At 49.5% G+C, this 25,611-nt stretch overlaps 3 protein-coding genes across 6 annotated transcripts in view; 1 reads left to right on the forward strand and 2 right to left on the reverse strand.

The window, feature by feature from the left end:
- TOR1A (torsin family 1 member A) overlaps window positions 1–1,960 on the reverse strand; it is an 8,784-nt gene extending 6,824 nt beyond the window's left edge. The window contains exons 1-3 of the mRNA XM_025051134.1: window positions 1,835–1,960; window positions 627–1,025; window positions 1–81 (exon numbers count right to left, since the gene is read on the reverse strand). The exon at window positions 1–81 is cut by the window's left edge and continues 206 nt beyond it. Coding sequence (XP_024906902.1) covers window positions 1–81; window positions 627–900 — 355 coding nt within the window. The 5' untranslated portion in view covers window positions 901–1,025; window positions 1,835–1,960. The remainder of the gene's footprint in view (window positions 82–626; window positions 1,026–1,834) is intronic.
- CUNH9orf78 (chromosome unknown C9orf78 homolog) lies at window positions 1,875–8,185 on the reverse strand. The gene is made up of 9 exons (XM_006918054.3): window positions 8,037–8,185; window positions 7,633–7,692; window positions 6,663–6,714; window positions 6,342–6,412; window positions 5,769–5,846; window positions 4,983–5,180; window positions 4,113–4,249; window positions 3,912–4,010; window positions 1,875–2,534 (listed from the first exon to the last, which is right to left on the reverse strand). The coding sequence occupies exons 1-9, from the start codon at window positions 8,117–8,119 to the stop codon at window positions 2,443–2,445; spliced, it is 870 nt and encodes a 289-aa protein (XP_006918116.1). The 5' UTR covers window positions 8,120–8,185; the 3' UTR covers window positions 1,875–2,442.
- A 144-nt stretch (window positions 8,186–8,329) lies between these two features.
- Window positions 8,330–25,611, forward strand: part of USP20 (ubiquitin specific peptidase 20) — a 35,296-nt gene continuing 18,014 nt past the window's right edge. For 2 of the 4 annotated variants that reach the window (XR_003048190.1, XM_006918055.3), the window contains exons 1-6: window positions 8,406–8,538; window positions 18,909–19,021; window positions 20,216–20,312; window positions 22,573–22,626; window positions 24,197–24,259; window positions 24,494–24,625. Coding sequence is in view for 3 of the 4 variants with exons in the window: in XM_006918055.3 (XP_006918117.1) it covers window positions 20,232–20,312; window positions 22,573–22,626; window positions 24,197–24,259; window positions 24,494–24,625 (330 nt within the window). In the remaining variant the exon portion in view is untranslated. Of the gene's footprint in view, window positions 8,539–15,044; window positions 15,184–18,908; window positions 19,022–20,215; window positions 20,313–22,572; window positions 22,627–24,196; window positions 24,260–24,493; window positions 24,626–25,611 lie in introns of all 4 variants that reach the window. The other 2 variants (XM_015594271.2, XM_015594270.1) reach the window with 2 other exon arrangements.

Here is a 25,611-nt window from a genome sequence, read left to right on the forward strand (position 1 = left end):
TGAAGCGAGACACGCCGTTTAAGATGACTTTCTTTGCAAGATGCTGTCCAAAGAGCTTGCTGTCCAGGTCCTTCTGGAGCACTGGGAAAAACAAAGCCAGTCAGGGAGGGGGTGGGACGCACAGCTGGCAAAATTTAGCTAACTTTACAGGCTCATGTGAAAGCCGGCAAGGCCAGCTAAGCTCTTCGAGCACCTGGAGAGACTCGAGGAACGGAAACCCTTGGCCCAGGGATGGCAGGTGGGTCCGGAGCCTGGCTCTTTCCTGAAAGGGTCCTTGGCTCCACTGCTTCCGCCGCCGACGTGCGCCCCTCGCCCCAGCTCTGCTCCTCCCGCCACACGGGTCCGCGCCGGGAAGGCGGAAACTCTCTTCGGAGGAAGTTTACAAGCGTCCACACGCCCCTTTTCTGCGTGAAGCCGCCTAACCTGCAGCTCGGCTCACGAAGCGTCCGACCAAACTCCGGCGTGTCTGCGGTCGGAGCCCAGGAACCAGGCCCGCCCCGCGCCCCGGGCTCTCCGGTTCCGCGCCCCGACCGCAGCTCTGTCCCGGCCTCAGCTCTGTCCCGGCTTCCGGCCCTCCAGGCCCGACCCCTGCCTCGGACCCCCGCCCAGCCCCGGCCCCGACCTACCCTCCCGGCTGAGGCTCCGCTGCTGGCCGCAGCACTCGGTGAAGAGGCAGTAGAGGCGCGGGTAGATGCAGCCGGTGAGGACGCCGGCCAGGGCCAGTCCCAGGCTGATGGGCTCCACCGCCTGCACTACCAACGGCGCCAGCGGCAGCAGGCCGAGCACAGCCCGTCCCAGCTTCATACCCGGACCCGCGCCGCCCTGCGCGTGCCCGAGCCTACCGCGGACCCGTGATCCTGCTAGACTGGGCTTCCGGTTCCGCCCATCTGTCGCCGCCATCTTTGTGCGGGGCGAGCCTCCTCGCGATGCCCGTGCACGCCATCTTTGTTAGGGGCAGAGCCTCTTCCGCTACCGCGAGGTGGGCGCCGAAAGCCACTGGGGGCCACTTTCTTTTGACTTTTAGACTTACATAAAAATTGAGAAGACAGTTTAGAGAGATCTCATATCTACCCCCACCCAGCACATAGTTTCCTCTGACATCTTACATTACTATGTTACATTCGTTACATGTGAACCTATACCGATGAATTTACATTGGTATAACCAGTTTGGAGGAATACTGGTCAAATCTTTTGTAGAATACGCCACTATTGGAATTTGCCTCACAGACTGGGGTCATGGGTTTTGGGGAGGAATATACTGTACAGAAATAAAATGCTATTTTTATAAGGTCAAAGGTACAGACTATCAACGTGATTTATGACTATTGACGTCATAAAGGTCGTTTGTCAAGGTTTCTCCACTGTAAAGTTACTTCCGCTCATTCTAATTTTGAGGACTGCCTGTGTCAGGTTATGAGCTAGACTCCGGGGATTCAAGAAAAAAATGTGGCACACGTAATTCCTGCCTTCACTTTGCATTCCAGTGGAGAGAGAGAAAAATAATCTGCATTTTACAGGTGAGAAAACTGAGCCTCCGAGGGAAAGGGATTTGTCCAAGGACATAATAATAAGCTGTGAGCAGGGCTCAGATCTGACTCCAAGCCAAACTTCTGTAACCACAATATCCACTCTAAATCAGTGCAGAAGTCAACCCACCTGCTCTCCTCACCCCGAGCTGTTTAAATGCCTCAGGAGACATGACAGCACAAGTGGCACCCTACTCGACAGCAAGCAGGTTGGAGCCTGTTTACTCTCCTGAACTAAGTGAGGTTTCACTCAGCAATTCAGGTTTGCATTTGAGCTGCCCAGCACCTGGGCGCTGACCACATTACCTTGTGTTGCCGTAAGGAGACACAATACAAACGAGATGGCTGGATTCCTTTTATATTTAATAGTTAAGTGCTGAAGGCGATAGAAATTGTTTCTTCTTTCTTATTGAAAAGAAACAGGTAAGTTTGTAAAAGTCAGAAAATACCAGTGTCCCTTTGATCCCATCTTAGATTTTTCTGCTGTCAGCTGGATCTACTGCAAACAGCGAGGGGTGCATTTCTGAACCCATTCCAGATATTGGAAAGTGGAAGGCATGATTACATATAGAATAAAAGCACAATTTAAAAAGGTATTATCTCACCTCGAACACACAGCTGTTGCCTCCTGACCCAGGGCAAATATTAAGATAAAGTCAACATATTTACAAACAAGATTCAATAATGCTCACAGGAATAATTCGTCCCCAAATAAAAAAACTACACGTTGTTTAGTTTCAAAAGGTTACAAATTCGGTGCCTGAAAAATCCAGCAAGTTAGCAGCCGGACTAATAGAATCTGTTTTTGGAACCGTCTGCAAACAAGTGATCAGGTTTCTGTTCAGGAGCCTTTTACCGTGGGTGGGGCCAGTGCTATCTACATCCCATTCTGCACTTCTCCCCTTCAGCCATGCTCAGTACCGTCTGTTCATCTTCTTGAACTTCTCATAGTGATAGTCATCGGTGGCCTTCTCGTTAGCAGGACGCTTGCGGTTAGGAGGGGACCCTGCGAAAGCAAAGAGGAAAAGCTGTTTGCCGTGCTGGAAACCGATCTGCTTCAGCTGCACACAGGCAAGGACCTCATGCCTGTCTCATTCCCACAGGAGCCCCGGTGCCCACCCGAGTGAACAAAAATATTGTAGGGCCTCGGAAAATACTTATATGGAGTGAATGAAAACAGACATATGGCACAGTCAGGTGCCAGCCAAAATATGCTGATATCAGCATCAGACTAGGTCAACAGTAGTAGCTGCGCTTGATAGAGAACTTGACTATGTACCAGGCATGGCCTTAAGCCTTTTAGATGTGACTTCTTTTAACCCTCATGGCAATCGTATCAGGGGCATGTTACTATTTTTGTTCAGAGCTTAGGTGAGTTGTTTAAGGTCACTCAGAAAGTCAGCCGAGAGTCTAACCCAAGTCTGGTGACTCCAAAGTCCTTGCTTACCGCGTGTTAATAACATGCAGCTCTTGGGAATCAAAGACTACAAGACCAAGATGTTACAAAAAATAATTTCCCAAGTAGGAAGGAAGAAGCAGAGTAACAGGCCGGATTCTCAGAAGCTTCAGCAAAATATGCGTTTCCTTAGAACCATCCCATTGCTGATGAAAAAGGTGAGAGCAGCTGGTAAGCATGTGGGAGGGGCACTGTCAGACGCTGCTGGCGGGAAAATGAGTGTCACACTTCTAAGGATCATTTGGCGACTTCACAGAATGTAGCCTAAGGGCATGATGTAGTTGAGAATGATCGTCAAAACAGTGAAAATTAGAAACAACCTAAGTGTCCAACCAGAGGGAAATGGTTAGACTATAGTACATCTGTCTATACAATGGAATATGATATGACATGGCCATTAAAAAAAAAATGTTTTAGTGTTTAAACAGTGAAAATTGGAAACAACCTAAGTGTCCACCCAGAGAGAAATGGTTAGACTATAGTACATCTGTCTACATAATGGAATACGTAGGGCACACTATTGAGTAAAACATTATGAGATCGTAGTAAGTGTATACACAATGTTTCTCACACACGTCAATATTTAAAAAGTCTGAAGGGTTATACATAAAAACGTTAACAGTGGTTGTCTTTGGGTGGGGAAATTGTAAGTAACTTTTATCTTTGCTTATTAAAATCATCTAATTTTTTGAGTCCCTAATAGCCCAGTGAATCTCAGAGCAAATCCAAGTGGTAGGTTTCATCCCCATTTTATAGATGAGGAAATTGAAGTTTGGAATGGGCAAGTCACGTGGCTGTAGTCCAGGGCACAGACTAAAACGCAGCGTCCTGGCTCCAGAGCCCAAGCTCCAGGCCTGCCTCGTCCCACCTGCCTTCAGAGCACCACGTAACCACTCCAGGCAGCCCAAACGGCTCTGTGGTACTCACGCTCAGGCTCCGGCTTCTCTGTGTCACCCACTCTCAAGGGTCGGGCTTTGGGCTCTTCTTTATTTCTCCGTATAGGCGCATTGAGCTCCTCATGATAAACTGAATCAAAAGAGACCAGGGGACGTGTCAGACAAAATATGGGAACCAGGAGACCTCGAGCCAATGGGGCGGGAGCGGGGCTGCTTGTGCAGAGCAGCTTACATCGGTTGTGCTGCACGTAATTCACCGCCATGTTGGTGGGCACGAAGGATGTCTCACTGTCTTTCTTCTTGTTCTGCTGCTCTGCCAGGAGACGGGCCTTGGCATCCTCCGTAGAAATGATATTTTTTATTTTAGCACTATGGGAAGAGGGAGCCATGTCACGTATTAGATCGCCACACCTCTGGTCCTCAGAAGGAAATGACCGGTGAGGCTGGCAGCCCACCACTGCGTTAAGGAAATCACCTTTCTTGGGGGCAGAGATGTGTAGTTTACCGGCTCCCTGACAGCCACATACTCAGGGAGCTCCCACAGCTCTCGGAGATGCGGGAGTCAGCCTCTTCTGATCAAAGGAAACTGAGCCTTTGAGAAGTAGAGTGAACTGCCTAAGGCTCGAAGCTACAAAGACCAGGAGAGGCGAGAACCCAGAAGTCTCCCAATCTTCTCCTACACCCAAAGATGGTTCTCACCCCTGACTTCCCCCATAGCAATCTCTTTTAGAGCAGATATTCTGTGGTAAAAACGAGAGGAGGATCACGGGGTGGCTAAGCTTTTAACGTCACTCCTGCTAGAATAAAACAGAAAACACGAGGGCCTGCCTAGGACAGCTGAAGAGCTGTAAACGAAGCCTAAATAAAAATAAACACCTTTGCTTTTAGCAGTCAGGGTCCCTCAAGTCTCTTTAACTACTCTGACCAACTCTTCAGAGAAACTCCTGGGGACAACATCTCAGCCCATCATTGAGAATATGATTTATGTGGGTTTCCAAGGAGACAGGTAAGAAATAGTCCCCTTAACTTCTAACTGGAAAGCAGGGAGCTCCCCTTCCGGCCTAGGGCAGGAGAGAGGTGAGGCCGTGGCTCCCGAACGTACTCGATGCCCAGGTCCACCTCGGGGATGCCGCTCAGCATCTGGTTGGAAAGCATCTCTTCCGTCTTCTTCGCTGAGGAGACGCGGATGTTTTCCGGAAGTTCGTAGAGACAGTCCTCTGCGTTCTTCTGCTTTACTTTCTGTTCCTCATGTTCCACGATCCCTTTCCTCTTCTTCAGCTCCGTCTCTATGTACTTCATCCTGAAACGAGAGACCCCCAGGCCTCAAGGACAGGCTGGATGCACAAAACAGGTGTCTTTTAAAATAGCGGTTCCTAACACTGGCCCACGGAGCAATGATGATGCATGATGAACTTTTCACCAACCCATGGAGAGGTGAGAAAAAGACAAGAAAATTGAGTTGATTCATGAAACTAAAATTTACCACTTAAAGAAACGAAAATTTACCACTTAAAGCACCAACCTATGAGATCATGGCCTACCAATCAATCTATTGGTGTTATTATCTGTAAGGTTCTTTGAAGATGGGAAAATAATGGTAGATGGTAGTTGTTTAACAGCCTCGTTGGCAAAAGAAAAAGTAGGCAGTCCAATGTTTATCCCTGAAATGTATTTGAGAAATATTACTAGTCAAGGAGCACTTTTAAAATCTCGAGAAATACTTTGAAAGAACTTTTAAGAGTTTTTCAAAGTTCTCAAGCCTTAGAGGTCGGGGAAAGAAGGGCCAACTTTGTTGTCTTTGGCTAATTCTAAAAATGTCATCTGCGACTAAATATCTTGGACTGCATCTGGCTGGAGCCCATCCCCAACTGTTCACAGCCAAACCTACATGTCGGCATCTTCGTCCCTTCGGTTGGTTTCTGCAGAAAACGACGTCCCCAGGTGGAGGTCTTCCTCGTCACTGATCCTAACAGGAGGGAAGAGTGAAGCGGAGCCTTAAGTCACAAGTCAGCAAGGCTGTTTTATGCTATACCAATAGAACAAGTATGCGACAAAACAGTGTCACATCCTATTTACAGTTGGGAAAAAAATATACGCTACGTAAACAAAATAAATACATGCAAGCAAACTGTTGGGCTCTGGCGATTCCTCTGGGGAATGAGTAGATATTTTCGTATTGTTTGAACACATTAGTTTTATAATTGTGTTTTGGTTTTCTCAAATAAGAAAAAGAAAACTTCCACATGGATTCGAAAGACAATAAACAACACACCTTTACAGAAGGAATGTACCCACATCTCTCTAAGCTAACTTTTTAAGAGTTTTTGTTTTCCTTAAAAAATACATACCCTTTACAAAGCACAAGTGAAGATGTCCCGCTAAAGCTACTGCTGCTCTCTGGGGGCACAGACCTGGGCAGGGGCTACGGGTGAATTTGTATCTCAGCGCGTCCTGCACTTACTTATCTTTGCCCCTTTCCTTCAGTTTCTTCATGTCCACCATACCACCTGTCTTCATCTGAAATGGGTCATCCTGCAGAAAGCAAACACAGCTAAGAAGAAATATCTATGTACTCGGCAGATTTTTTTTTTTTTTTTTTTTTTAAGAAAACACAATCACCCACTGAAGAGCATCCACATCTTCCCACTGCCCGGGGAGGACCCCAGAACTTACTATATTTACGCGGCAGATTTTTTTTTTTTTTTTTTTTTAAAGAAAACACAATCACCCACTGAAGAGCATCCACATCTTCCCACTGCCCGGGGAGGACCCCAGAACTTACTACTAGAGTGGTTTCTTCTTGTACCTTCTCTCCCACCAGCAGGGCCACAGCACTGAACGAAACCAAAATGGGAGGGAAGAGGGGCGAAGAATGGTGCATTTTAGAGATGAGGAAACACATTTAGGGAGTTTGTAGGTTGCGGCATTAGTGCAAGTGTGAGATTTGAGGGGCGGGCACCAAAGGCAGCTAGAAAAGCCTACGAGACTACAAAACAGGACTCAACAAGCACTGTAGATGCTGGGAGATGGGGGGTGGGAGTGGGGTGAAGTGGTACATTGTCCTATAAAGCCATTTGGTATTACCTTGGCTTGGAAAATCTCATTTATAAGATTTTGCTTTCAAGGAAAATGAAGTTAAAGACAAATGTAGGAAAATACCTATTGAAGTCTTACATGATGAAAATTTACAAATTGACCTACAGGTCCCCAAATAGGAAATTAAATTATGGTACATACATGTGGTGGAATATTATGTAGCCAATAAAAAGGTTTTTGGAAATATAATCCACCATGTGAATGAATGTCCACAATGTCATAATGAGTTGAAAAGAGCACTGAATAAAAGTACTCGCTATTCTTCACAAAAGAGAGAGAATACAGATTGGAAAGAACATTAAATGTTAACACCGGATGGGAGAATTACAGGCACTGTTTATTTTCTTGATTAGATTTTTCTAAATTTTCCAAACTCTTAACAATCGGTGTGCTTTCATAATGAATCGGGTGCAATAAAAACACGAGTTAGCGACCTGTTCCTGCACCTCTGGAGCAAAGCTTAAGACCACACGGCTCAGGGCATCTACCGGTTAAATGTTTACAAAGAACGCTGGACCAGTTCCAGGGCAGTGGAAGGTGTCCAGTGTGTCAGGAAAAGGGGCTGCATCTGAGGAGGTATTTGTGACAGCAACCCGGGCGGGGGCGTGTCTATCACCTCCAATTCTTCCTTCTCCGGGTTCCCCCGCAGTACCCACCTCACTCCGTTGGGCCTTTTCCTCAAGTTCTGCACCTCTCGGGTCTCTTCCAGTTTTAATCTGAAAAAAGGCAATGCACAGGCTGAGAGACCCTTCGCAGAACTCAAAAAGCAGCTTCGACCAGCCCAGCAGCCCGCTGCTGAGCCGCCGGCGCAGTGGTCCAGAAGGCGAACCTACCTGCCCCTAGACCCACCGGGAGTCAGATCCACTGCCCATCCCGGTAACACCTCTCCCAACTATGCGGGCTTTGGGGCGGCGGCCTCATCCCTATGAGCCTCAACTACTTCGCCAGCAGAAGGGGACAACAACCCCGGCTCAGTTAGCAACGCTGTCAACTAGGCGCCAGGCCGGAGGTGAGTCCCCAAGCCCGCCTCTTTTCCGTGGGAACCGTGCCCCAAACGCACCGAACCTCCTGTGAGTCCTGCTCATCTTCCTCCGACTCCGAGTCAGCCCGGCGCCGACGGAAAGTCTTCCCGGTGACCGGCATGGTCCCGCCGGACCCGCGGCCCAGCCGCTGCGCCGCTGGGCCGTGGCCTGCAATACTTCCGGCGTGCAGCAGTGTCGTCAGAACGCCGGCCCCGCCTGGCCCCGCCCCAAACCCGACTGGCTCCGCCCCGGCTCTCGCCGGACCCGTTGGCCACGCCCCACCGGTGGCGTTGGCCTCTCCAATTGGGCGGTCGAGGGGAAGGAGGCGGGGCGTGGCTGGCCGGGCCCCACGACCCTGCGCCGCGCGGCGAAGGATGCGTTTGACTGACAGGCTGCGGCGGCGCGGGCGCGACGGCAGGTGAGTTCCGGGCTGCCGCCGGCTGCTTCGGGGGGCCGGGCCTCTCCGAGCAGGGGCGATCCCAGCCCTGCCCCGGCCGGCGGGGCCCTGGCCCTGCCGAGTGCGCTGAACACCGCGGCCAGGTGAGCGGAGCCCGGGACCCCCCGGCCGCTGTCGTCCCCTCCCCTCCTCCGGCCGGCGCCCTGAGGGTCCTCTGGGGTCCCGTTGCCCGACTTCGAGCCCCCGGGGGCTCGTCGCTTCTCCGGGACGGGGGCCGCCATCTCTTTTATTTCTGCCAGGGCCTGGTCCGGCGTTGAAGGCACGCGTGTGGCGTCTCGGGACGCTGACTTATTTCCCCGGGGACTGGGCCTTGACGTGTGTTTTTCTCTTTAGGGACAAAAGACGACCACTTAATAGCGGTGGTGAATCAAAGTCCCAATGCCGACTGCCCCGCTAGTAATGACCTCCAGCCACTTCTCCCCGGGGAGAGGCGCGTCTGATGTTTTGAACCCACTCGAGGGTTTTGAGGACATCGGGCCCCTCCTCGGGTGCTTTTGCCGGCCGCTTCCCTGGACCTTCGGGGGCCTCGATTTCGTCCTTTGTCACGAGGACTGTCTCTCTGCCCTTTGCCCCTTCCATCCCGAGGATGCTGTGAGGATTAAGTTTATTTGAAAAACGGGCATCAACAAATGTTTAGGAAATAACTTATTGCATAAATAGTGGCTTACGGGACTTTTAGGAACCCCTTAAATCGTTTTTCTTTTCTCAAAATGGGCCGATCCCTTCCTTTGAAAGAACTAGCTCTTATTAAGCGCTTACTGCGTGGCAGGCACTGGGCTAAGCATTATCTTATTGAATTCTCTCAACAAGCCTATGCAGTAGATTCAGTTACTTTTAAATTTGCAAATGAGGATACCCGGGTTCGGTGAGGCAATACGTGCCTCAGTTTACACAACTGGAAGGTGGGGCAGGGACTGGTCGCAGGCCTACCTCTGCTTCAGCTTTTGCACAGTTCCTGGCACAGCAGAGTTCAGTAAATGCAGCAGCTGCTGTAATTACAGCTCATCGCTGAAGGGATGCGCTGATGGAGACTGTTTGGTTCCATCTTCTGGAAGACCATTTCGAGTCTGGGCTGAATTTCTGGAATGCCTTATTTTTCTCTGGAACAGTCTCCTCTGAGATTGTTGTTCTCTCCCTTGGACTGAGACTCAAGACTTCTTAGAACAGCCTTTTGGCTTTGGGCAAAAGCCACTCGGTAGCTGTGTGACCTCCAGCCAGTTACTCCACCTCTCTGAGCCTCGGTCTTTCCTTTTTTAGTGATGGAAATGAAGACGGATTTAGTTTGCAGTGTTTCTCCAGGGTGGTTATGAGGATTGAGTGAGTTCTGTTAATGTTGGTTCCATGACAGGGCCCATTCGGGTGGGGACAGGGTGGGTAAGGTGATCGAGGAGAACTGGAGGTATGTGGGAAGCAGGACTTGTCAAGGCAGGAGGCGGCTGGGGGTTCTGCTTTGAGAGTCAGAAGGATGGATGGTGGACTCTCAGGGAATGAAGACCAGGTTAAAGGAAGGAATGTATTTGAGGTTTAGGGGAAATGGAGCTGCTTGGAAGTCTGCTGGGGAGAAGAGGGTAGGAGTATACATGTTCTGAGGGGCAGAGGAGTACAGGTGTGAGTGTGTGGGGTGTGGAATGGCTGACGTGGTGAGGATCAGGGCAGGTGGGTGTCCTTATGTGGGTAGGGGGCTTGGCAGCGTCACCTTTCCTGTCCTGAGGATCTTGGGTCCTGGCTGGGAGGAGAATGCAGCCAGACGTCCAGGAAAATGATGAGTAATGGGCACCTGAGGCCTGCTCTCAGCAGCTGGTGCCAGGCCCGGATGTGCTGCCTGCCGCCAGCCCGTTTCCCTGGGGAGGCACTTCCCCTCACTCAGTACAGGCCCCAGGGAGGGAAAAGTGTCTGTCCTTTTCAGGATGAAGCATCTTGGAAGCCTCACCAGGCCTTGAATGGGTGGGCTTTTGCCAGGCCTTCCAGCCTGCCTCCTTTCCTCCTGCTTTCTCATCCCCAAGAAGGAGATGAGTCAAGGGGGAGAGGTGCCCTGGGGTCGCCGTGGTGGAAACACAGCCCCTCTGGCTGGCATTTCGGGCACCCACTGTGGCGCGGGCCCCTCACTGACTCCCAACAGCACAATCAACCAGCTGCTCTCGAGAGGGCCTGTTCCCAGGATCCAGTTCTCAGCAGTGCAGGTTTCTTTCCCTGTCAGTCTTTATTAAGCGCTTACTGTGTGCATTCCATCTATTGGCACAGAGGGAAGCTTGGGAAGAGCTGTGAAGCAGGCACACCTGGCTCACTTCCCGCTGTCACTTCCTCGCTGTGTGGCCTTGGGCAAGTGGCTTCCCATCTCGGAACCTCCATTCTTCCTCTAAGATGAGAAGCCCCAGTCCTTACCTGAGGGTGTAGGTGAAACCCTGGGCATTGCGCCTGGCTCAGTAGGTGCTGGATCCTGCGGCACCTGCTATTGAGTTAGGGTTCCCTTTGCCAAAAGACCCCCTCCCTGCTCCCACCTTAGATGAGAGAGAGGGGATCTTTCAAAAGTTTCTATTTTGGAAAATTAACTTACAAAAAAGTTATAAGAATAATAGAATGAAGTTCCATTCATACTCTTCACCTAGATTCACCAATTATCATTTTTGCCGTGTTTGCTCTCTGGATATTTAAGAGTAAGTTGCAGATCTCATGATCCTAGATATTTTAGGGGAGTCATCTAAGAGCAGATGTTACGACACAGAACCAGAAAACAGTGTCCATCTTCAGAATCGTTAGCGCTGATATAATACGCAGCAGTCTGTCAGGGCTGCCGTAACACAGTGCCACAGACCGGCTGACTTCAGCAACAGGAGCTTGTTTTCTCACAGTTCAGGAGTCTGAAAGTTCAAGATCAAGGTGTCAGCAGATGCGATTTCTTCCGAGGCCTCGCTCCCTGGCTTGTGGTCGGCCACCTTCTTGCTGCGTCCTTGCGCGGTCTGTCCTTTGTGTGCATCCTCGTGTCTCCTGTGTGTCCAGATTTCCTCCTCTCGTGACACTGGTCAGACTGGATCGAGGTCCACCCTAAAGACCTCATTTGAACTTAAGTACCTCTTCGAAAACCTTATCACCAAATAAGATGACATTCCAAGGTACTTGGGGGTTAGGACTTCGACATATAAATTTGGGGGCGGGGGTCACAATTCAGTCCATAACAAGAACTGTTATCTAATGTCATCCATATTCAGATTTGTCAGTCATCCCACGAATGCCCTTTTCTCCATTGCTCTGGGATCCGATTTTATCTTGTTTCTTCGGTACCTTTTATCTGGAACAGTTGCTCAGCTTGTGTGAGAAAGGAAATCAAGTTGCCGGCCGTCTCGGGCAGGAGAGCTGCTTAAAGATTTGCTCCATTCCCTAGGATTGCTTCTCCTGGTTTTACTTTAATGTCACAAGCACCAGGAGATGGATGAGCTCGGATCTTAGAAAGTAGCACTGAGAATCAGATCTACCATGCGTTAGTCGCCTGCCGTGGGTCACACTTGGATGACATTGTACATTTCCTGGCTGGGCCGGTCAGCCTGGCTGTCCTGGGCAATGGAGCCCTGAGTGAAAAGCTGATGGATTCCTACCAGTGTGTCTCCTGATGTATAAAACATGGCCAGTAACACAAATTATAGTCCTAAACATTTTTCGAGCGTTCTCGCTGTGCAGATAAATACAAACTCTGAGCCATCCTGGAAGTCCACGTGATCAGGAGTCATTATGCTAAATCTCTGTCACCATCCTCTCCATAACTTTAGTTGCTGTCTTTGTCCCCATTTCAGGGATAAGGAAACTGAGGATTGAGTGATTTATCTAAGGACACAGCTTGCAAGTAACAAGAGCAAGGAGTTGAACATAGGACTAGCTATTTTTATTACTTCCTTCTGTAATTATAGTCGAGTCTGGGATTAATCTATGTGACACACTGACATGTGGTAAGAACACCATAAAGTTACTGCCATTATTAATGATAACATCCCTGGTGGCTGCATACGGGTACCCTGGTGTTGAAACATGGAACTCCTTGTCCCGTGAGGGTGGGTCCCAGGCCTGGCTTGTTTTCCATCACCCCAAGTCATCGCCCTGAGGAGGTACTTGCACAACGTTGGTTGGTTACCAAGATAAAGCAAACTGAAAACTTTTGGACGGCTGAGATAAGGTACAATCTTTGCAGACTCACGTATTTCTCACGTTTCAGCCCTGAGTGTGGAATATTAAGTACCCACAGTTTTTGGAACTACCTTCAACTTTTCTCTTCATGTAAGCTAATTTTTAACCATCAACTTTAAAAAAAATGTTAGTAAACCTTAAACTTTATGTTGGTCATGCTCGTACACTGTTGGTAGGCAGATAAATTTATGTATTTTCTTCTGGAGGGAAGTTTGTTTATATAGTTGATCCACTAATTTTTCTTTTGATCAAAGGTATAGTCAAAGATTTATATTCCAAAGTACTGCTCACTGCCTCATTTATAATGGCAACACACACACACACACACACACACACACACACGGATACCCAAAGTGTTCAGTGGTAGGAAAGTGGGTGAGTAAGGTATATGGGTGTGAATGATATTATTCAGTCAACAGAAATGAAGTTGTTGGAAAGAAACTTAGTGACGTGGGAAATGCATATGACCGAAATTTTAAAATCTGTATACGAACTATCTGTTCTAGTTGAGTTTTGAAAATTCTATGTTTATACATAGAAACAAGGCTTACCACAGCAGTAACCATGGTTATTTTTATTTGTAAGAGTATAGGTGATTTATATTTTATACTTCATTTTATCTCTGTCTGTTTTCCAGCTTCTACAGAGGAGTATATTAATTTTATTAAGATCAAACATATCTTTTTCTATTTTCAGGGTAGGTAGGAGATGAAAAATTTTAACCCTTTTCCCTATTTAGGAAAAAAAAAGTGCAGCTCGCTGCCAGCATTTATTTAATATCACGTGTAGGAATGCTACGTTTTCTAGTTTTCCAGGATTTGACATTTTCAGCGATCAAACTACTGACAACAGAACGCTATAAATAGAATGATGTCATTGGTTCCCAAAGACTATCCATATGCTAGAGCAATGTGAAAATAATAATAAAAGTGAGACATTTCGTGGCAAACTTTGGAGGTAAGGTTAGGACTGTAATTTGCAAATTATCTCAGGATAAACTCCAGCCGCAAGTGCCACCGGCGAGTGTTCTCAAGGGAAATAGGGAAAAGGGTTAATCTGAGGCAGAAATTAATGAGGCAAAAACAAAGGCGTTAAGAGCAAATTTTCCCTGGGATGAGTCACTTGACAAAAAGTTGTACTTTCAAGCCATCCACTTAGGCACTTCCTCTGTCGGGGCTTCGGAGTCCGCGCAGGTGCTGCTGCCCCTTCTCTGAAACGGACCTCGTGTGTCCTCTTCACACTCCATGAGAGCTCCAGGGATGGAGCTTCTGTCCCCTCTAGAGTTCTCTCGGGAGCCTGGGGAAAAGCAAGGTCAGTCCCAGGAGGAAACCTCACATACCAGAAAGGCCAACCACGTGCTCTTTTCGCAACTTGAAAAATAATTAAAAGTAACCTATTGGGTTAGATACAGTGTTACACAAGCAACATGAATTCGTTGTAGAAAATACAAACAAAAAAGGAGGAAATAGAAATCACTTGATTTCACCCTCCCAGGGATGATGACGGAATCCTTTCTATAGGCACAAAACAAAATTCTTCACCAAAATGAGATTTTCCCGTCATCGTGTTTTACGGCTCTTCGCTCTTTTGATCCATTCAGTAAATACTGGGAAGTTGCTGCGTTTAGGGTGCGGTTTCAGGGATTTGGGATACAGCAGTGAGCAAAGCAGATTCCTACCCTCACGGTGCTCACGTTCCTGACTAGAAACAGGCGTCCGACAGAAAAAAATGGAGAAATGGCCAGATGATAAGAGAGCCTGCCAAATATGGGCCGGGATGGACAGAGGACCGTCCTTGGGGGAGAGAGTAGTCGGGGAGAGTGGAACTGAGTTCCGTGGGTGGCCAGCACATGCCTTCCCTGGTCAGGGGACAGCGAGGCTGAGACCTGAAGGAGGAGAGAGGACGATACAGTGAGCAGCGTGGCGGGGCGCCTGATGGGGACCAGTATCTTACCTGGGTGTTGAGTATTTATTTCACTTGATAATCCCCCGCCCCCTGCCCCAGCTTTTTCAGCTCTTTCTAATGGGGTCATACTAGATGTATCCTGCAACTTTTAAAAAATTGATTTAAATTCTTTTTTTTTTTTAAGTTTGGTAAAATACATATAACAAAATTTACCGTCTTCATCATTTTTAAGTATACAGTTCAGCAGCATTAAGTACATGAACATGGTCGCGCAACCATCGTCACCACCCTCCATCTCCAGAACTTCTCCATCTTCCCAAACTGAACACCGCACCCACTAAACACCAGCTCCCCATCTCCCCCTCCCCCTGGCACCCACCATTCTACTTCTGTATCTGTGGATTTGACTACTCTAGGTACTTCCTATATGAGGACTCATAAGATTTGTCCTTTTGCGGCTGGCTTATTTCACTCAGCGTAACGTTCTCGAGATTCATCTATGTTTTGACAGGTGTCGTCATCTCCTTTTTGAGGCTGAGTAATATTCCATCGTACGGAGGGACCACGTTTTATCTATCCATTCATCTTCCGATGGTTCCCCGGGCCGCTTCCACCTCTGGCCACTATGAATAACGCTGCCATGAACGCAGGTGCATAAACATCTGTTCAAGGTCCTGCTTTCAGTTCTCGGGTGCTTATCGGGAAGTGAAACTGCTGGATCGTGTGGAAATTCTGTTTCATCATCGAGCCTCCATGCTGGTGTCCACAGCAGCTGTACCACTTCATATTCCCGCCAATAGTACACAAGGTTTTAGTGTCTCCACATTTTTGCCAACACTCGTTATTTTCTGGTTCGGTGGTTTTTTGTTTGTTTGTTTGATAGTAGCCATCCTAATGGGTGCGAGATGGTACAACTTATTTTTATTATTGAACATTCTCTGAGATTTATCTGTATTAATAATATAGGTCTCAGTCATTCATTTAAAATGTGAGGTTTTCTTCATGATTTTCAATCAGTTTTATTGAGATATAATTTATGTCCAGTAAAATGCACCCATTTGAAGAGTTTTGTCAAGTGATACCTCTTTCTCTCTCCATCTTAGCTGCAGGCAACCATTGAGCCGCTTTCTGTCTATAGATCAATTGTGATTTTAAAAGCTTTTAATCGGCTTTATTGAGGTATAATTTACACACAGTAAAATGCACTTTAAATATGTATTTCCTGAGATTTGACGAGTATGGAGACCTGGTTAAACCCCACCTCAGTTAAGATCGAGAACGTTCCAACACCATGGAAAGTTCCCTCTTGCCTCTTTATGGTGTCGCCTCACCCTCCGCCCCAAGTAGCCACTGATCCAATTTCTATCACCGTAGATTATTTTCATCTATAGTCATGTGCTGCATAACGATGTTTTGGTCAATGAGGGACTGCAGATATGACAGCGATCCCATAAGATTATAGCGAGCCAAAAAATTTCTATTGCTTAGTGAGGTCATAGCTGTGGTAATGTCATAGTGCCACGCGTTATTCACGTGTTTGCGGTGATGCCGGGGTGAACATCCTGGGCTGCCTGTTGTATAGAAGTGTAGCACATACAGTAATTACAGCACATTATACTTGATAATGAATGACTGTGTCACTGGTTTATGTATTAACTATACTATTAATCGTTATTTTAGAGTGTGCCCTTCCTGGTTGTTAAAAAAATAATTTGCTGTAAACTATGGCATGCCACCCCAGCGAGCATCTCGTATTTGCCATGTGTCCCGATCGCATTGTTTTTCTCTCGCGCTTGATTTAATCTCATGTTGTTTCGTCCGGTAACACGTCATACAGGCTTGTAACCTAGGAGCAGTAGGCTGTACCATGCAGCCTAGGTGTGGAGTAGGCTACACCACCTAGGTTTGTGTAAGTTCCCCCTGAAGTTCATGCAACAACAAAATTGCCTAACGTCTCATTTCTCAGGACGTATTCCTGTTGTTAAGTGGAGCGTGACTGTATGTTTCAAATTTCGGGTAAATGGAATCATATAGTGTAGACGCTTCTGTTTCTGACTTCTTTTGCTCAGTTTAACGTTTCTGGAATTAGAGGACTTCTAATGGAGTTGATAACAACAAGAAGTGAGGGCAGCTTCCTAAGAGCTCTCTGGCACGAATGGGAGAAGGGAGGAGGGAGCATGCGGCCAAGGTGAAAGAGATAGAGATGGACGAGGTATTTGAGATGAAGTTCAAAATCCGAAAGACTCTGAAGCTTAGCTCCAGCAGCGCCATGAGCAGCTGAAAACGGACTTGGAAGCTCAGTGCCAAGAATTAAGAGGATGTCATCGATTTGAAGATGAGGAAGCACACTGGGGAGCAAGGCATTTTAGAGCAGCCAAACTCTTCGAGAACCTTGGAAAAGAACAAGAGGAAAGGGAAGATCTATTAAACCCTCTCTTGACCATCAGTTCCACGAAGCCTGTCATTCATTTCTAATTAATTTTTGTGTCCGATATGAGAGTTCATTTTTTTCCCATATGGATATCATCGTTTTAATACTTTTTGGTGAAAAGACTATGTTTTGCCCACAGAATTATATCAGGACTTTTGTAGGAAAGCAACTGACCACATATGTGCAGGTCTAATTCTCAACTCTCTATTCTGTCCCCTATACGTCTATGTTCGAGCCAGTACCACACTAATTTAATTATTGTCCTTACATCAGGTGGTGTAACTCTTCCAACTTTGATCTTTTTCAAAATCGTTTTGGCTATTTTAGGTCTTTTGCTTTTCCATATTAATTTTAGAATCAGCTTGACAATTTCTACAAAAAAGCCTGCTGAGATTTCAGTTGAGATTGCATTGACTCTAACGATCAATTTGGAGAGGGTGGACATCTTAACAGTTTTGAGTGTGCTAGTCCATGAACATGGTATATCTCTCCATTTATTTAGATCTAATTTAATCTCACAGATAGGAAGATTCAATAGTCATCATTTTATGGTCATGTAGTACAACAGTGTGTGGCTGTGTCATTGTTTACCCAACTGCCTGTTGTTGTTCGCTTAGATTATATCCAGATTCCTCACCATTATAAACAGTGCTACAGTGGACATCTTTGTAGTTCTGGCTTTGCACACACCCTTGATTACTTAGAAATGATCTGGAGCCAGGTTAACCCTCTTGACTGTTCCTTGCGATTCGCCTTATTTAACTGGTGGTGACCTGTGTGTAGTGAGAAGTGAAATGCCAGTGATCAGGCTTTTTTCGGTGAGGCCCAACAGTGTCGTGATTTAGAACAGGGGCCAGCGAACTGTGGCAGCAGGCCAAGGTCGTTTCGTAGGGCCTTTGAGCTAAGAATTAAAAATATGTCTTTTCATGGATAGTAAATAAAACAAAGAATGTGTGGTAAAGACTGATATGCAAAGCCTAAAATACTTACTCCCCGGTCCTTTATAGAAAAAGTCTGCCCACCCCTGATTTGGAGCAAGGCTCTGTACCAGACAGACCTGATGGGGTTCCCGGCCACCGCTTACCAGCTAAGGATTGACCTTGGCCAAGTTCTGCAGTTCCTTAGGCTCCAGCTCTGTTTCTTCATGTGTGAAACGGGACCAGTTAGAGTACAGAGAGGATTGTTAGCCACCGGGCTGCTTTTTTTTTTTTCTATCCGAAGTTACAGGAACTTAAGTTGTCTGTACGTGTGAATCAAGAGCGGGCCTGTCACCGCGATCCTCGTCCTGGGCACGGTTCATGGCACTGGCATATGCTAAAGACACTAACAAACAAACGAAAACCCCCATATCCACATACTGCGGCTCAAAACAGTGTGGGGCCAGCAGTAGTCAAGGACACTGGACCGCGTTGCAAACTGTGAGAAAGGAAAAAACCTGAAACTTTGGCTTCGAGTGAGGTGGCTTGGAATTTAGAACCTTGAGCCCTGTCATTGTCATGTGACCTTTTGAAATGTTGGCTTCTAACTGCCTCTCTCTCTTTGGACTGCCCACATCTGGGAGACTGTGGCTCACCGAGGAAGGGGGCGCAGTGGCGACATGTGGATGACCCCCCTTGTTCCTGTAGCCTGGGGTTGCTCAACACTTATGGGTCAGAGGTTCTGAGCTGCACGAGGTCCTTGGGCGGCTCGGGGGATGATCTGAGGGCCCCAGTGGCATGTGTGGGAGCGGCCCAGCCTTCTGTCCTGAGGGCGAAGGGGCTCTGGCAGCCGCAGGGAGCAGTGGTCGCAGAGGCTCTCCTGCAGGCCTTTGAAAGTCCCCGTCTTGGAGATCACAGAGGTGACGCCCAGCAGTGACTAGTGAAGGGTCCACCGGCACCACTGGTCGGTGCCGTGATATTAAAACAACAGAATAACTACACAAAGTGCCTTGGTTTGTCCCCCCAGGCACCCTGACAGAGGCCAGCACTTCACTCCAGCCCATGGCAGCCCGCCACTGTCGGCTGTCAGCAGAGAATGTGGACGTCGGCTGCTTCCTGGGGGTGTCGCTGTGAGCAGAGGTAGGCCACCGCCTCCCCCACGCAGGCGTAGCTCCTAGGCCCGGACTGAGGAGGGAGTATGAATTTTTCAAGTAAAATAATGGAATTGTGGCGATGCTTGTTTTCTCTTTTCAAGTCCTTTGAGAAAAATATACACGGACGAAATGATGTGATATCTGGGATTTGTGGCCAAAAAAAGAGGAAGTGGGCGGTTGAGAGGAAGCCAGGTTGGCCGTGAATTGTTCATTGTTGAAGCTAGGTGCTAGGTACCTGGGAGCGTGTCATACAGTTCTGCCGACTCTCGCCTGTATGTACATTCTCCGTAAGTTAAAAAGAAAGACAGTGCGAGGGGCCTTGGGTTCCAGCTTTAGCTCTAGCACACCCGAGGCCGGAGACAAAAAGGAGCCCCTTTCCTGGTGTGAAACGGGGCTCATCACGGCTGCCTACAAGATCGCCGGGGAGGTTTTTGATGAAATGGTGCATGAAGAGCACTCAGGTACCTGGCATCTAATCCACACCAGTCACTCCAGCTCTGGCTGGGAGTCTGGGCCAGTCAACGCCTGGGTGACCATTTAGGGCAGGGAGGTGGCTGGTAGGAGGGGCCCGGGGTCCCCCCCTCCTCCATTGGACACACGGCCCCTGCCTTTCATTAAACCACTTTGGCTTCACTTACATCTCTAGTTGGTCTGCGCCTTTTTTTTTTGGCAAATTGGAGCTAGAATCAGCAGTCAGATTCCCAGGTGTGATTTCTGCTAAACTACTGTGTGGTAGAAGCATGTACTTGGTTACGTATTTTGAAACATTTTCTTTTGAAATAATTATAATTCAAAGGAAGTTGCCAAAAATGTACTGGGAAGTCCCACGTTACCTTTTACCCAATTCCCCCCAGTGGTACCACATCTTTGGTGTGTCTGTAGTACAGTATCACGGCCACAAAAATGACCCTGGCACAACCCACGGAGCTTATTCAGACAGTTCTGCTCGTACCCACTGTGACTCATCCGAGCGGCCCATGGGGGTCAGTGGTGTCTTCATCCCCGATTCCCAGACGAGGCGAGCGGCTCAGAGGAGTTAAACAGCTTCCCCCGCTCACCTGCTGATCACGGGGCAGAGCTGGGACCGGAGACCCAAGCTGGCACTTAACCGCTGGCCTCCCTGTCCCCCTTAGGCAGAGGCTGCTGTCACCAACCAAGGACACCTTGTGTTTTCCTCTAGGTGAGCCCAGGCCAGAATGGGGGACTCCAGAGACCTCTGCCCTCACCTTGACTCTATAGGGGAGGTGACCAAAGACGACTTGCTGCTCAAATCGAAGGTAAAGTGTCAGACCCTAGGCGACCGTGGCCCACCCTCAGGGCCTCTGCGTTTCTGGGGCATGAATGTTTCTGAAGCAGCAGAAGCGCTGGCTCCATCACGTCTCGGCTTTCCCTTCCGTGTAAATGGGGAAGCCGGCGTCTGTTTGGGGCTGTGTTAATGATCGTTTAGACCAGTCCCTCTGGGAGCCACTAACGTGCTGCCTATTAGCTGCCGGAGAAGGTGCGCAGAACCTTCTCGAGGGGCTGAGTCCCGCTATGCGTTTCCGTGGGGCATCTTCACCCACCTTGGCCCAATGAGGGCTCAGGGAGGCCCGAGGCGTGTAGGCGGGCCTCTCTGACTAGGGAGCCTGTGTCATCGTCTTTCTTTGTTAAATTCAAATTTTTTGAATGGATGGTACTTTCACATGATTCAAAAATGAAAGACTGTAAGAATATAAATGTCAGGGAGGGCCCTTCCCGTCCTCTGTGCTCACCCTCCCCAGCCCACCTCGCGTAACCACTTAGAGTTGTTTCTTTGTATCTTTTCAGAGTTTCTTCATGCAAACATATGCAAATATATTTCTCTTTCCTTTTCCCTTTTATTACATAAAAGGTAGCATACTGGAGACACATTTGTAACTCGCTTCATTCACATGACAATATATGTTGGAACCCTTTTGACATTGGTCCGCAGGGACAGCTTTCTCATTGTTTGTCTTGAAGTTGCGTCCCGTTTCATCATGCGGACCCCATAACTAATCCTCTGTGGGTGGACACTTGGGCTCTTGGCCACCTCCTGCCCAAATGAACGATGCTGCGATGAGTGGCCATTCCTAGATCTGTCGTCAGCTCCATTTTCCAGGCACCTAATGCCAGTCATTCAACCTCCCTGTGCAGACAGGTCCTGGGGGCCTTTGGCCTGAGCCGGCTCAGTCCGGGCCTGTGTGAGGGATCAGTACTTCAAAGTACCTGTGGCCTCTTTGAAGTAGTTTCGCTTCTTGTGTGGTCTGGAGGAGGGGCAGAGCGAGGCTGTGGCGCATTGACACCGTCTGATGCTGGGTTTCTTTCCCAGTCTGCAGAAGAGTAAGTGAGACCTACGGAGAGGATTTTGCCTCCAGAAAAGGCAGGAATAGGGGGATCGGAGAGCAGGGGGAGCATGAGGTGGGAAGAAGGAGGCAGAACATGGGCTGACGTGGGCTGGGACGAGGCAGCCTCTTGGAAGTGTTAGTGCTTCTGTTGTGGAAAGACCAAGAGCGTCTGGAGTGGTCCCAGGCCTGCGTTTCAGAGAGCATGTCTTCAGCTCCTCTCTGGGCATCCAGAAATGTACAAAGCAAAGTCAACATTGTTTTAAAAGACCCAGAAGGGGCCCGGATGTCAACAGGTAGCTCACAGTGAATGAAAATAAACTTATGTAAGTCACCGTATTTCAGGGTCTCTTTGTTTCAACGACTTAAACTGTACCCTAAATAATTTATTTTTAGGACTGATAGGGTAGCTTTGCCACTCTCAACTTGTGGCTTTCATCTCTAAGTCCAATGTGGTTGCTTCAGCTCCTGCCATCACATCTACATCCTAGGCAATGTAAAGAAGAGAAAGAAGGACGGTAGTGCACAGCTCAGAAGTGGCCACGTCACTTTTGCTGTCGTCCCATGGACTAGAACTGAGCTCCATGGTCCCAGTGGCGGCTGAGAAACGGTCTGCAGCTGGCCGGCCAAGAGCTCAGCCAAAATTCATGCATTCTGCTCTTAAAAAGGGGAGATATCGGTAGACAAAAAGCAGGCTCTGTCACCCAGACGACCACTAACCTGGGCGTTTTCTACAGTCAGCAAATATACTGAGCTCCTAATTTGTACCAGGCCCTGTGAAGTCACAGGAGCAGACAAAACAGACCCCCTCATAGTCTAGACGGAGGTGGGAGGGAGGGGCCGGCGTTGAGGCTTAAGTAGTGTGAGGAAGGAGGAGTAGAAGATGTGATGAGATTGCAGACTAAGGAGTCTGTGTAAGTTTCAAATGATTTTACTGAAAATGCTTTTGCAGGCACGTAATAGAACAAACTTCAAACAGTAACGTGTAAAGTGTCCCTGTAAGGGACCGCGTTTAGATTGGTGGGCTGGCGAGAGCCTTTCCCGAGGCAGACAGAGCCTTGGCATTTAGGGCGGAGTGTCAGAGGCAGGCGTGTGGCTCCCCGCTAGGCGGGAGCAGGCCGGGCCATGGTTCTTTGGGGTCCCCAGCGGGCCTCCCTCACACTTTGCTCTTTGTCTCTCACCTCACCTTTCACAGGCAACCTGTCAATCGTGCGGTGTTGCTGGACCGAACCTGTGGGCTTGTCTCCAGGTAAGGGGTGTGTGCAGCTGCTGGGGGCGCGGGCGCAGTCTCGATGCGGCCTTGGGCGGGGACAAGGGCATCAGGGCGTGGATGTCTCAGGCGGGGTTCCCAAGCTAAAAGAGATCCATGGTCAGCGAGTCCCTGGGCTGGCTGCCTTGGCAGCCATTAAAAATGGGAAGAGCAAAGAGCAGGTGGGAGACTCGGACGAGACGATCTCACCTTCATAAAAGGCACAGTTCTCGCACAGGTATGTGCGCCTCCGTGAGGTCTCTCGCTCTGAGCCCTGGCTCTTGAAGTAGCAGCCTGTCCGTGAGCCAGCCTGGGCCTTCGTTTCCCGTCTATAGAGTAGGGGCCACGACGCTGACAACTGTCCCCGCCTCTTGGGGTTGGAGTAGAATTCGATGAGATGGAGCCTGCGATGGGTTTAGCAGGGCGTGTGGCCCAGAGACAGTATCCAGGAAAGTCTGACTGTGTTTTGATTATTATTGTTTATTGAAAAGAATAACATAGATCAAAACATGACAGTTTTCAGTAGGCGGTGGAATTATGAGTAATTTTCATTTCTCTCTGAATTTTGTAGTCTTTTCCAAATTTTTTACACGTGTGTATTTATTGCGTTTTATAACATGCTAAAAATGAGTGTTACTTCAAATTCCTTTTAAAATAAACAAGTAGAAATGAAAAGGCCAGCCTGAGGGGGTGAAGACATCACAGTTCAAATCTGTCTTTCAGAAGACACAGGGTCCCCAGGAGACTCCGGCCTCTGCTTTGGGGCCTGTCACTCAGTATAAAGTAGATTGCAGGACACTGTCTGGGCCCCTGGGGGTCAGCAAGAAGTGTGAGACATGATGCTACCTCCCGGGAGCCCAGAGTCCCCCCCCAGACAGACAGGTGCAGAAGCCGCTGCAGCGAAGGATGCATCCTTTGTGACAAAGGGCCCTCACCAGCCTGTGTGGTGCTGATCTCTGGGAAATGACCCCAAGTGACCCCTCCAGTGGAGAGGCCGCCTCGTCGCTGGGGCGGAGTTCCACAGTGGAGAGGCCCTGAGCAGGTCGGTGGATTTGGGATAGGAGAGGGCAAGGCCACAGGTAGGGTTCTCGGGGCCATGCAGGCCCCACTGTGGGGCACTGGCTCAACATTGGGCCCCACTGCCTCTGCCCATTCAGTGTCACCTATGAGAAAAGGGCTGTGCGACACAGGCTCACCCAGCGAAAGTATGGTACCAGTAATGACCTGGCAGGAAGTTGGTGAAAAGGGGGCCAGTGGAGGCCAAGAGAGTCTGGGCCAAGCAGCTCGGCTGCTGCCTCTCCTGGGTCTAGCCGTGGCCCTGCCTGGCATTTTACCAGAAGAGTGGTGGCCCAGGACAACCTGCCCGTCGCGCTCAGAGGCCAGGGGAAGCTTTTATGGTGGCCGTTCCTGCCCAGTGCAGGCTTCGGGGCTGTAAAGCTGTGTTCCCGCAGCGTGGCAGGGCCTCGATCCCTTGTGGGTCTTCTTGGGTGGAGACGGGGGACACTGGCTCCCCGTGCTGGCACTGTCCTCTTGGCCGCCCCTAATCCAGTCTCCTCCCCGCTGTCCCCAGGTTGCCTGCCCCTACGTTGGCTGTGGAGAATCCTTCGCTGACCACAGCACCCTTCATGCACAGGTGAGCTTGGTGGCCGGGAGCAGCCAGACAGCCCTGAGTTCAGGCCCCAGCTTCATCTACCTGCTCTGGGCCTCAGCGGCTCTGTCTGCAAAGTGGGAATAATCATAGCGGGGAAGCAAGAGCTAACGCAGGTGCCAGCACTTAGCACGTGTCCGCGTTTGATCGGCGGCCGCCGTTGGCATTCGTGCTAGAGGCCAGTGTGTCCTTGACCTCGTTTTGGATCTTGCCCGCTAGGCTAAAAAGCACAACCTGACAGTGAACCTGACCACGTTCCGGGTGTGGTGTTACGCCTGCGAGAAGGAGGTGTTCCCGGAGCCGCGACTGGCGGCTCACCTGCCCGGCTCCTCGCACAAGTTCTTCGAGCAGGTAGCGGGGCGCAGCGGGGTCAGTTCCATGGGTGGTGACGTGTTGAGGGTGGTGTCAGTGGAGCACGGGTTAGTGGGTCCTCAACGGCGTCTGTGCCTGATCACCGTTCCCAGGTGACTGAGGCGCTCTTATCAGCAAAGGCTCCCTGAGTCCCGGCTTTGTGCCCAGGCCCCTGCGAGGCAATGAGGAAGCCTGAGTGACTGGGGCAGGGCCTCCCCCAGGGAGCCCACAGGCTGCGGGGAGGCCCTGTGTAAATGCAGGGCTCAGGTGTGCCAGGCCGTGGGGCCAGCACAGACGCTGCCAGGCCCGTGGAGAGCCCTCGGCAACCCCCGATCTAAAACAGCCCAGGGGGATCCGGAGAAGTCACTGCGACGCCCTTCATGGGTGTGCCTGGAAACCACTCAGGCCGGGCACCAAGTCATGTGGCCCTTAAGGGCGGCGGGCCCAGCGAGGCCGTGCAGGGCCCGGCTGCGGCTGGTGGTCAGCCAACCAGTTGTCGGTTGGGCCTGCGGGAGGGGACACTTGGGGAGACCCAAGAGTGTCTGTGTGCACATCGTGTCTCCTCCATCTGGACAGTGCCCGTCCTGTAGAAGGGGCTCAATTGTGTGCATGGGACACCGTTGTGGACAGGGTGGATGTTTACGATTTTGCACACATTATCCTGTTGTTTTTGGTGGAGTGTGTATTAAAAATCTATACAGATACATGCAGCTGGTTAGCAGTGGTTATCTCAGGAAAGCTGGATTGCATGTTATTATTTGCTTCTGTTTCCCCCACATTTATTATAAATAAAATAAATAGTCATTAGTCCTTATTGTAAATTCTCAAGGTAAGGCCGCCAGGGCCAGCTCTGTCCACGGTGTCCTCTGCTCAGATGGGCCAACACGGTGCAGGCTCAGAGCCGGCAGCTGGGCCTCCTGATGGCCCGCGGGCCTCTGACCCGCCCCACCCCCGCCTTCTCCGCATTCCCTCCCCTCCTCGCCCCC

Source organism: Pteropus alecto, unplaced genomic scaffold, assembly GCF_000325575.1.
Source record: "Pteropus alecto unplaced genomic scaffold, ASM32557v1 scaffold67, whole genome shotgun sequence".
NCBI classification, from domain to species: Eukaryota; Metazoa; Chordata; class Mammalia; order Chiroptera; family Pteropodidae; genus Pteropus; species Pteropus alecto.